Source organism: Gracilinanus agilis, chromosome 1 (genome assembly GCF_016433145.1).
Source record: "Gracilinanus agilis isolate LMUSP501 chromosome 1, AgileGrace, whole genome shotgun sequence".
NCBI lineage: Eukaryota > Metazoa > Chordata > Mammalia > Didelphimorphia > Didelphidae > Gracilinanus > Gracilinanus agilis.
This window is the reverse complement of record NC_058130.1, coordinates 136,093,356-136,104,854: the sequence shown is the minus strand read 5'-3', so window position 1 is coordinate 136,104,854 and position 11,499 is coordinate 136,093,356. Positions and strand designations below refer to the sequence as shown.

Sequence of the window (11,499 nt, the reverse complement as noted above, 5' to 3'; positions counted from 1 at the left end):
AAAGTTTTAGATTCCAAGCAGAGAAGTTTGTATTTTACTATGAGCCGATAAGGAACCACTGAAAATTCTGGAGCGGGGGGGGGGGGGGGGGGGGGGGAACAATACTGGTCAATTCCACGTATTAGGGAAATAATTTTCCCTACATAAAGTAAGGTTTAGAGAAGTAAGAGACTGTTCTAGACATCGAGATGATAAGGGCCCAAATGAATGAAATAGCCATGAGTTTGAAGAAGACAGATAGGATATATCTTACAGAGGAAGAATTGAAAAGATTTATCAACTGCCTAGCTATGAAACCAAGAATCAAGCAGACTAATGAGATGTTAAACCTGGGATGTTAAGAATAGAATCATCCTTAGGAGAAATGGGAAAGTTTAGAGGGAGATAACAGAGAAATGTAGGGAATGGGTTCAGTTTTAAACATGATGATTTTAAGATGAAGGACATCCCAGATGATGTTCAAGTAATAGGTACCATGGGACTACAGTTCAGAAGAGATTTGGGTTAGATATACAGACTTGGGAATCCCATGGGAGCTGATGAGATAACCAAGCTAGAGAATACAGAAAGAGGCCCAAACCTTCTGGGAAAGCCATGGTTAAAAGTTAAGAAGTAGATACTGATCCAACATCTACAAGAGAGGTAGCAGGAACTGGTGCAGGCTAGACTTGAAGTCAGAAGACCTGAGTTCAAATCCTGTTTTGCAACCCATGATGGCTCTAAGTGGATCCTTCTGCTCTACGTCTATACTTCTAGGAAAGGAGCAGATAGAGGAGTAAAGTAATACAGTATCTTGAAAACTGAACAAGGAGAAGCTATTCAGGAGCAAGAGTTGGCCAATATTTTCAGAAATGGGAAGTCAAGAGGGATGAGGGATGAAAAAAGCACAAAAAATTTAGAAATTAAGAGCATTAGAGCCTATGGTGATGGTACACACCTGTAATTCAGGTTACCATGGAGGCTGAGACTCGTAGAACTCTCCTAAGCTCAGGAGAGGGTTAAGTCCACTGGGTGTCCAGACTATCTGGTATCAATATGGTAAGCCTCCTGGGAGCAGTAGGGAGCCATCAGATTGCTGAAGGAGTGAAAACAGAACAGCCTTTGCAATTTCAGCTTGGGCTGAGATAGGGAGATGGAAATGAAGTAGCAGAGACTGAGGATAATGAAAAAGTCTTGAGTACATTAGAAGGTACTCACAATGGATAACCTTTATGTACTCAGAAAAGAAGGTAGTTAGGTGGCTCAGTAGATTGATAGCCAGGCCGAGAGATGAGAAGTCCTAGGTTCAAATCTAGCCTCAGACACTTCCTAGCTATGTGATCCTGAGCAAATCACTTAACCCCCATTGCCTAGCCCTTACCACTCTTCTGCCTTGGAACAAATACATAGTATTAACTCTAAGACAGAAGTTAAGGGTTTAAAAAAAAAGTAAAGGAGGCAAAGTCTTCTCTGCTTTGGAGGGAAATTATCATGGGCCTTCAAGACAGAAGCCATGGGAACAATGCCAGACAAAGTCCCAGGTCTCCCAGTCATTCCCAATCAGTCCCTCTCCAGATGGGTGGCACTCAGCCAATCTTCACTTTAGTTGCCTTGAGATCAGGAGCTAAAGCTGAAAGATATCCTGTTTAGCCAATGTTCAGCCAATTATTGGGAGCTGCTGGGCCATTTTTATCCTATCATTGAGAAACTTCAAGGGCTCCAATTGCTTACAAAGGATAAATATCAAACTGCTTATCTCAGTATTTAAGGCATTCCACAGGCTGGCCTCAACCTACCCTTTCAGTTTTACCCCCCATTCCTTGACTGATGTCTCCCCAGTGATAATGAGTCATACACTCTAATTTTAGAGTGAGAGTTGGGAAGGAGTAAAGGAAAAAGTAATGGTTCTGGAATCAGAGAAGCTGGGTTCAAATCCCATCTCAGACACCACCTATTTAATCTTAGGCAAGTCATTTAAATCCATGGGCTTTAGTTTGATCTATAAAATGAGTGAGTGTAGAAGATATAACCTCTTCAGGCTAGAGTGGAAGGAATGGTGGCCTTGGAAAGGAGAAGAGAATCCAAGTCCTGCCTCTTGACACATTAGACCAGGGATAGTTAATTCCCTTCATTAAGCCTCATTTCCCTCACCTGTAAAATGGCAATTAAGACTATTTGTATTATATACTTTACAGTTTTTTAAATTCCAGTACCAACCCCTCTCTAACATAGTACCTCAGTCCTTTACCTCTCTCATTCACCCAAAGTCTGTCCCCATCAAAGCCAATAATAGTTCTTTCATATATGCATGAAGTGCCCCGTCCTTATCATTCACCCAGGGTCCACAATTTTCAAGCACATAATTCTTGTGCCACCCACTTTCTAGCCATGAGCCATCTTCTCTAACAGATGCACACAACTCCTCATTGTGTCTAATCTTATATAGAATTCCTAACTCATCACAATGCCCCAGCCCCAACCTTCAGATATGTATGGAGTTTCTAAGAACCATTCAGGTGTGAGTTCTTTTGTGAGATGATGCTGCAGGATACTGGGAAACAGACAGGGTTAGATATTATAGGCAGGTGTGCTTGCATGTATGGAGTTTCATTCTTTGTACTTGTATGCCAAGAACAGTGCTGGCACATAGCAGGTGTGTAATAATTACATGTTGATTGATTGGCCTTATTACAGGGAGATTGTAGCAAATTGTCAGTTGCCATGAGACCTGTCTTGGTGTGACCAGCAGGAGGCAGTTCAAACACTTGCACTTCTGAACTATTTTCTCCCAATGCTTCTGAAGGGGACCTCTGGGAATTCCAAACCTTTCTTCCCCTAGTTCTACGAGAGTAGTTAGGGGAAAAATGAGATTTATTGAGCAAAGTAGTTTCTTTACATTTATTGCTATTCAGAAAGTTAGATTTACTTAGATAATTCTACTCCTGGTCATAACCTATATCTAAATGGAACCCTGAGTCAGCTGTTCTGCCTACAAGTGGGGAAAAGCTGAAGGAGGTGGTTGGGTCAGTAGTCTAAGAGCTTAAATATAGGCAAGAAACCTATGGTGACCTGTGAAATATTGTAGCCTATGAGAAAGCTTGCACATGCCCAACTGTACTGTCAGAGCCATTTGACTGGATGGGAGCAAGACCTGGCATCCAAAGCATATACTACATTCCCTAGCTGGTCAATTATCTCATTAATAATCTGCTTCCTCATAGGTTGCCAAAAACAGAGGAATGATCCAAGTATAATATCAGAGGTGGGATGTTTAAACCACTTTACCAACTCTGTACGACACTTTCTCAAAAAAGCCATCTGTGGCCTTTTCATGAACACATGGCCCATCCTCTCATATCATCAGAATGACCATTCATTTCAAAAAGCTTAATACTCTCTCCTGGGTCCCATCCTCTTGCTCTCACATATAGTGCCCCAGTCCTCTTCACACAAACAATGCTCCAACCTTACCCATACACAGTACCCTGCCTCCTCTAACAAATATGGTAGAGGTCTGTTCATGGAATCCAATGCCTGGAGATGCAAATTTCACTTTGGGAAACATTCTTAGGATTACTTACCAAAAGGCTGTGAGTACACAACATGACAGCACCATCCAGCAAGCACCTTGATTGGGCTAGGATAAAGTCTTAATACAAGAAGTTTTTAAGACTATCAGGATAGGGGGCTCAGTAGACTGAGACCCAGAGAAGGGAGGTCCTTTTTTTTTTTTTTTAAAACCCTTGAACTTCGGTGTATTGTCTCATAGGTGGAAGAGTGGTAAGGGTGGGCAATGGGGGTCAAGTGACTTGCCCAGGGTCACACAGCTGGGAAATGGCTGAGGCCGGGTTTGAACCTAGGACCTCCTGTCTCTAGGCCTGACTCTCACTCCACTGAGCTACCCAGCCTGCCCCCAAAGGAGGTCCTGAGTTAGAAACTAGCCTCAAGACACTTCCTAGCTGTATGACTGGGCAAATAAAGTGACCCCGCCCCTGCCACTCTTCTGCCTTGGAACCAACACACAGTATTGATACTAATGTAAGTGTTTAAAAAAAAAAGAAAGGCTATCAAATCTCACAGGGATGGCAAAAGCCAAGTGCCAGCAGATTCATAGCAAAGAGATAGATGACAGATAAGAAATGGCAGCTAAATAACTGAAAATATTCTTAAGACACTAAATCATATATATTCTCTGACCCAGAAATACTACTATCAGACATAGTCCCAAAGACAAAAAGGACCCATATGCCTGTGGAATCCTAGTTACATGGGCTCCTTACCTGAATAGTGCTGCTATGGAGAAAAGGAACTCAATCAGACACTGTCTCAGATCTCACTAGTTGGACATTTGTTGGAACCTGGATTTCTGAGATTTTGATTTAGAGGCTTCTAGGAGAGAGAAGCCAGAAACTGAAATAAGCAGCCATTACTACTACCCACCATTCAAAAAGCAGCAAAGGTCATCTCTACTTTTCTTCTACCACACAAGCTTTGGTTGCAGTCAATGGAAATCAAAAGCTCTGTACCAACCTCCTCCCCAGTCCCCCATGGTGCATGCATGATGAGACTGTAGAATGGCCAAAGGGCACTTTGCATTTCCCCTCATTTCCCCTAAAAAAGAGAGTATCTCAAAGCTAATCTATGCATTAGATTGGGTTGGGATTTCTTCTCCCTTTAGAAGATAGCAGAAACAAGAAGCTGATTTAAACTGGGCGGCTGACAAATTGAGCCACTGGCCTCTTATAATCCAAATGAACTGTTCTCCATCAATTACTCGCTGCTTTATTATTATCATTTTATTTCCCCCCACTTCATATGAATGAAAAATTTAGATGATGGCTAAATCCTTGTCTAGTATAATTCATGTTAGCACAAGTGGAAATTTAGGTAAAGGTTTAGGTTTGAGGGACAGGTGATATACATTTCTACTGCAGTGAGTCTGAAAGCATGAGACAGACTCAAATTCCATTTGGAATTCCCAAATGCAATGGAAGCACATGGAAATCTTACCCCAAGGCAAGCAGGAGTTTCCATAAACAGGAAAACCTATAAGCAGAGAGAATAATTATATACATGCGTTTGTGTGTATTATGTGTATAGATATATATATCCATATGCTATACATAGGTAAACCATCTAGTTTTAGGTATTTAATAAAAACTAAACAGCAGGTCTCATAAAAAATGCCATTCTTATTCATCTTGAGAGGGGTTGTTTTGTTTGGTCTTTTGCAATATCATGTAGCTGATATCTGCTCCAACAATGTGGTCCTAAGCCAGATCAAGTTTAAATATTGCTAGCCTATAAGCTCTGATGGGAATGTTCCTATCAGAGATAAGAAATCTGGAATCCTAGATCTAGATGCTGTACTTGGTATTTAATTTGAGATAAATTAGGAAACTCCTCTGTACTTCAATTTCTTCAGCTTCCAAAATGAATTAACAGAACCCCTTCCCTCACCAGGCTAGTTAAGATACGTACACATATGAGATATGAAGCACTTTAAGCTCTTCAAAATCAGCACTACAGAAAATCTATTAGAACAAAGGGTAATGAAACTTATTGTTCCTTTTTTTATGATGGCATCTTTACTATATGTAAATAATTTGCCTTTAGATGGTATCTTTATGTACTAGAGGTGGGTGGTGGTATAGTAGATAGAGCAATGGACCCAGAGTTGGCAAGTTCTGAGTTCAAATCAGACACTCACTAGCTATGTGACCCTGGACAAAACACAACCTAGCTGCCTCAGTTTCCTCCTCTGTAAAATAGGGATGATAATAGCTCCTCCCTTCTATGGTTGGAAGGAGGGTAAAATATGTGAAGTGCATTTTGGAAACTTTAAAGGGCTATATAAATACTAGCTATTATTTGCACTAGATGCACATGGAGGAAAAAAAACTTTTAAAAAGTACATTAAATTTGAATGTTCCTTTTGAACACTAATTTTGAATCTAGAATCAAGTACAACTACTTCAACTATGTATTCCCCAGTAAGAAAAAACTTGGAATAAACTGATTCAGAGGAAGCTGAGAGTCTAGTCTAGTAGATAGAGCACCTGAGCCTAGAGTTAGGAAGACTTGAGTTCAGACCCAAACTAGGACACTCAATAGCTGTGGCTTTGGATGAGTCTCTTAACCACTGTTTTAAGTTTCCTCACCTGTAAAAATGGGAATAATAGCATAGATTATTGTATCAAATGAGGTAGTATTTGTTAAAAGTGCTTAGCACAGTGCCTGGCACTAACAGGCACCATATAAATGGATATTTGTTCCCATTTCCTGCATTCATCTGCCAGGTTCCTGACAGTAACACTTCATCTCTAAGATGGAACTAACACCCATGCTACTTAACATTACTTCACAGGGTACCTTTGCAGATTAAATAAGATCAAGAACCTATTACACTTTGCAAACTTCAAAATACTGTCAGATACTTATAACTACCTAACCAGACTTATACACTTTCTCTTCTAAGTACAATTTGCAATAAAAGGCCAGAGAGATCCCTTCCAACCTTCAAATTCTATGACTTTGAATCTTATAGGCTATACTGCCTGGCAGTAAGTGCTTAATAGGTACTTGTGTTTGATCCATCAATGCTATACCAAAATTAAGTGTTAGCAGAACCTTTACAGTACATTTAATGAATTTCACAATTAAAAACTGAATTTCTTCCCAAGATACAAGAAACTCATCAGTATAGCTTAAATGAACTTAAACTCTTTTCTTAAGAGGGTGCACATAAAGATATCACCCAAAGGCAAATTACTTTATTTCAATGCTACAGAAGTAACATTTATTTTCATTGTTTTGTTCATGCAAATGAATGCAACTCTGCACTGTACTTTGTACCCCCCTAAGCCTTCCAAACCACAGTTTAATTACTAGAATACCAACATTTCTAAAAGGGCCTTTGAAAAGCCCTTTCAAAAGGTTAATTGGAAAACTAAGGTGAACCAAACTGCAATTTCCTTCTTTGGTTGATGGTCTAGTGCTGTCATTGATTCTGCATTCTAATACACCTCTGTTTCTGGCAGCATTGAGCATGTCTCACTAGGCTGAAATTCCAGGATTAAGATAAATCAACACAGCTGATAACCCGAAATGAAAAACAAATATGTTAAAAATCTTAGGCCAGTATTTGCTTCCTCGAGTGGCTGAAAGAGTTGATGGGGATTTGATAATCCCCTTACTCCAACCCCTTCATTTTACAAAAGAGAAAATCGAGGCCTAAATGGAGAAGTGGCTTGCCAAAAGTCAAACAGGAATTCAGTGCCAGAGGTAGTCCCTGGAACGCTTTTAATTAAGTCCTAATCCCCAGGCCAGCCGGGCTTCCAGGCTGCTTAGACTCCACATCTGCTTCTGGCGACTCTCCTTCCAAGCTCTCAGTCAGCCACAGATCGAGTTCCGTCTCCTTCCGTAAGAAGCACCAAGAGATCAGCACTATAATGGAGAAGCTCAAGGGTACGACCTTCCACCAGGGTCGACGACGATCGCTGCCCAGGGAGTGCTCCACGGTCCAGCGGCGGGGATTCGCCTTGCTGGAGGAGAAATGGATGGGTCTATCTAATTCGTCCTCTTCTTCCGCCACTCCATTCTTACCCCGGGTTCCGACCGGAGGGGGCAAGCCCCGCGGGGCCCAAGGCACGAGACTCAGCGTCCGGCGACCCCTGAGAAAGAGACCAGTGAGCCATCCCGGCGCCACCCGCATTGCTCCCTTCCTTCCCTGTCTTTTCCTAGCTCTGGCCCAAGGTCCCAGGACCAGTGGAGCAGATGCAGCTGGCAGAGACTCCTCCCTGCCCCACTAGCGAGGACTCACCCCGCTGCTCGACTCCACAGAGAACAGATCATTCCGTTTGCCCCTCCTAACACAAGGTACGGCGCCTCCATGACGTCACTTCCGACGCAGAAGTCTACGTCACATCCCTTTCTTTCGTACCTACGTCCATTATCTCCAACGATTACGTCCCCGCCTTCAGCACACCTCCGGAAGCAAAGCCCAGGAACCTTGGCTCGTGCTAAGCGGAAATAGCGTCGGACGCGGCGCGGAAGCACGCGCCATGGAAGGTTACGAGAGGTGGGATTGATGGGAAATGAAGTTTTGTTTTTCCTCTCTTATCATTAAGGCCTCGAATTCCGAACTCGGGGAAAAATAGAGAAAATGACGTTCAGCCGAAGACACAGTCAGCATTGTATGCACACAACAGCCGAAATGTCGCTCTCTCAGTATCCCAGAAGAAGCCACTTCATCGTCACTAACGTCATTGCAGATCTCACTTATTATATTTAGTGCCAGTGACTTAATCTCTAGTTTACAAATAGGGAAACTGAGGCCCAGAGAAAGGAATGACAGACTTCAGGGTCGCAAAGAAATCATTCAATCATTCCGTAAAGTGGACTTGAAGGTTGTTGGTTTTTAAAATTTTATTATGAACTTATCCACAAACAAGTAAAATACATAGAAGAAACAGGGGGTAGGGGGGTTGAGGGGGGGTGGAGGGAAGGGTATACTGACCTATAAGAACTAAGCATCTTCACTTTTCAGAATGAAGGCCTGATCCCAGAAAACGAGTTTGGGGACCGCTAAGTAGCGTAGTGAATAGAGCCCTAGGCTTGGGCCCCCCCCCCCCACCGTCCGAAACTTGGATTCAAATTTGGCCTCAGGCACTTCCTTGTATGGCCCTGGGCAAGTCACAACTCCAACTGCCTACCCCTAGCCTCTCTTCTATCTTACAACTTAGACAGACCAAAGGTAAGGGTTTAAAAAAGAAAAGAAAACTTGAGTCTGAATGCGATCTCATACATTTACTAATTGTGTCATTTAACTCTCTTAGCTTTATTTTCCCCATCTGTAAAATGGGGACCAGAATAGCACTTACATTATAGGGTATATTTTGTATTAGCTATTATCATTCTGTCTTGTGCAATTTTTAAAATGTATTAAATAATTAGCATTTATAAAGCGCCTTTCATCCATTTCTTATTTGATTGTCATAACCTTGTGAGGTAGTAGCTATTGTTATCCCTATTTTACAAAGAAACTGAAGCACAGAGAGGTTAGGTGAATTTCCCAACTAATTAATGTCCCACAGCTAATTAATGTCTGAGAGAGAATTCGAACTGAAAATCTATCCTGACTCCAAATTAGACAACTCTATCTACCATATTATCTAACTGGCTCCATACTGAATTTAACAAGGAAGAAGTAACAGTATTGCCCTGTTGATTTTTGTCCCCCTTTAATTTATTTTTATTTTCTTCTGTGTGTTTTAATGCTTTTTCTTCCCCCTCCTTTCCTTTTCTTTTATTTCCCAGTAACTCTCCATTGAAACAGATAAAAGGCAAATGAATTTTCAAATGTAAGCCACATGCTTCTGTCACCTCTGTAAGAAGCAGCATGCTTGCTTCATCAGTTTTGGTAATAGTTTTTATCAGAGACATGAAGTCATCCAGAATTTCTTTTTTCCTTTGTTTCATTGTTGTGTGGAGAGAAAAGAATTAATTTGTTCTTCTCAGGGTGGAACTCTAGGATACACCCCATTAGAGAAGGAAAACCTGTTTAGGAGTTCAGAATAACATCTCAAGGACATTTTGTTTTAGCCAGAGGGCCAGTGGATTGAGAGGTCTCTTATCTCAAAAAAAAAAAAAAAAAAAAGCAACCAATTAAGCTATCCTACCTCCTTATCTCCTCTGACCTTTAGAAGTTAGAAGAGCCCCTCCTGAAGACATAGCTAGCTCTTCTTAACCTTCCCACTAATTCATGATAGAACTCATGCTATATAACTTTTTGCTTTCTGATCGGTTAGTCTTTCTCACCTAGATTGTAAATTCAGCCCCCAGACCATGGGTATCAAGCTAGAGGGTGGGGGTTTGTAGCAGGAATCTATAAAATGCTTGTATCTGCACCCATGCCCGGGGCATTGCCATTAGGATATGACCCCTCATGAGAATGATTAAACCTAGTCTCTGTTCACTCAGATGGTCTCGTTTTCTTTAACTCATATCTTTTCATACATTGTGATTGTGTAGGGTGGAAATCGAGGGGACCTTGGAAATTTCAACATTCATACTCTTTTACCACTTATTGAAAAATATATGACTATGGATAGCAATCATTTAAAATATAAGGCTTTATTGAGAGAGAGAAAGAGAAAAAGGAAAAGAGAGAGAGAGAGAGATGAGGGAGGAGCACTCATGGACCCAAGGCAGATGCCCCAAAAGGGTTACAGAGAAAAGGTAGGGTACTGCCTCAAGTAATTGACCCAAGACAAATGCCCAAAATTTCACAGAAAAATCCCTTACTTATAGGAGAATCCCCACATAATCAAGTCTCCCAGAAGGGATTATAACATTTTACAATAGGAACCAGTGATGAATAGTTTTACATTGACTTTACAATAAACACATTCAAGTTTATTAACATCTTCAAGAAATTGGAGAATAGCTTTGTTAGGGTTCAAATGGGTGGCCACCAGAGGAACACAGGAGGCAATGCAATCAAAGCAGGAGAAAGCTTTATTGCCAGTGCACTGGAGGGAGTTCTGTAAGAGAATTCCCCAAGTGCTGGGTCTTCAGAGGGGAATATATACATTTCAAGGGCTGGGATATAGCTAGGGTCTGATAATAGCTAGACAATGGGAGTATAGAGGTTTCCAGGTGCCATAGGATGTAATTCTTTTTTTTTTTCTTTTTTTTAAATTTTAAACCCTTAACTTCGTGTATTGACTTATAGGTGGAAGATTGGCAAGGGTAGGCAATGGGGGTCAAGTGACTTGCCCAGGATCACACAGCTGGGAAGTGTCTGAGGCCTGGCTCTCAATCCACTGAGCTACCCAGCTGCCCCCAGGATGTAATTCTTAATGTTCAAGGCTGCTTTGTCTAAGGGAGGAGTGGTGTCCTGTTCAAGGCTGCTCTGTCTAGGGAGGAGTGGTGTCCCAGGAACTATGAATTCCAGATAACCGCCCTGCTGAGCAGAGCATGACAATATCAAAACCCCCCTGCTTAACAGGGTATGATGCTATCAAGCTGTTATGAGTCCCTGCTTTTTGGCTACAACAGCTTCACAATGGAGACATCCAAACAAATCAATATTTTAAAGAAATGACCAGGAAGTTGGAGACCTGGTACTAAGAGGGGAGTAGCTCACAACTGGATTACCTAGGAGGAGCTACAAAGATTCAATAGGAGACTCTTCTTGGACAAAAAGGGATGGGTCCTTAAGATTTAGTCACAAATACCTCTGGATCTTAGACCATCAGCCTAGGACTCCTACCTGGGGCATTTCCCAGACAGGCTCCCTTAAAGCTGCAAAGCTTTGGTAAGAATGGGGTGGGGGTGGGGAGAGAGGGAGGAAATGCCAACCTTTAGATATTAACAACTTTTAATAACTTGAGAATAACACACTAATTTCTCACTTCATACATGAGTGTGTATCTTATTCTGGTTTTGCTTAATTTGGTCTATATCAGTTCATACCAGCCTTTCACAGGCAGAAAATCATTAGGCAAGAGCCATGCA

General features: G+C 41.6%; 1 protein-coding gene across 2 annotated transcripts; it reads right to left on the bottom strand.

Annotated features, from left to right (window-relative positions):
* Nucleotides 1–6,613: 6,613 nt before the first annotated feature.
* On the bottom strand, nt 6,614–7,851 carry C1H16orf91 (chromosome 1 C16orf91 homolog). 2 transcript variants are annotated; one of them, XM_044657106.1, is made up of 2 exons: nt 7,802–7,851; nt 6,614–7,652 (listed from the first exon to the last, which is right to left on the bottom strand). In XM_044657106.1, exons 1-2 carry the CDS (start codon nt 7,831–7,833, stop codon nt 7,286–7,288), a joined length of 399 nt encoding a protein of 132 aa, XP_044513041.1. In that variant the 5' UTR covers nt 7,834–7,851; the 3' UTR covers nt 6,614–7,285. The 2 variants fall into 2 exon arrangements, with proteins under 2 accessions (XP_044513041.1, XP_044513040.1); XM_044657105.1 differs by lacking the exon at nt 7,802–7,851 and having other exon boundaries at nt 6,614–7,788.
* Nucleotides 7,852–11,499: the final 3,648 nt, after the last annotated feature.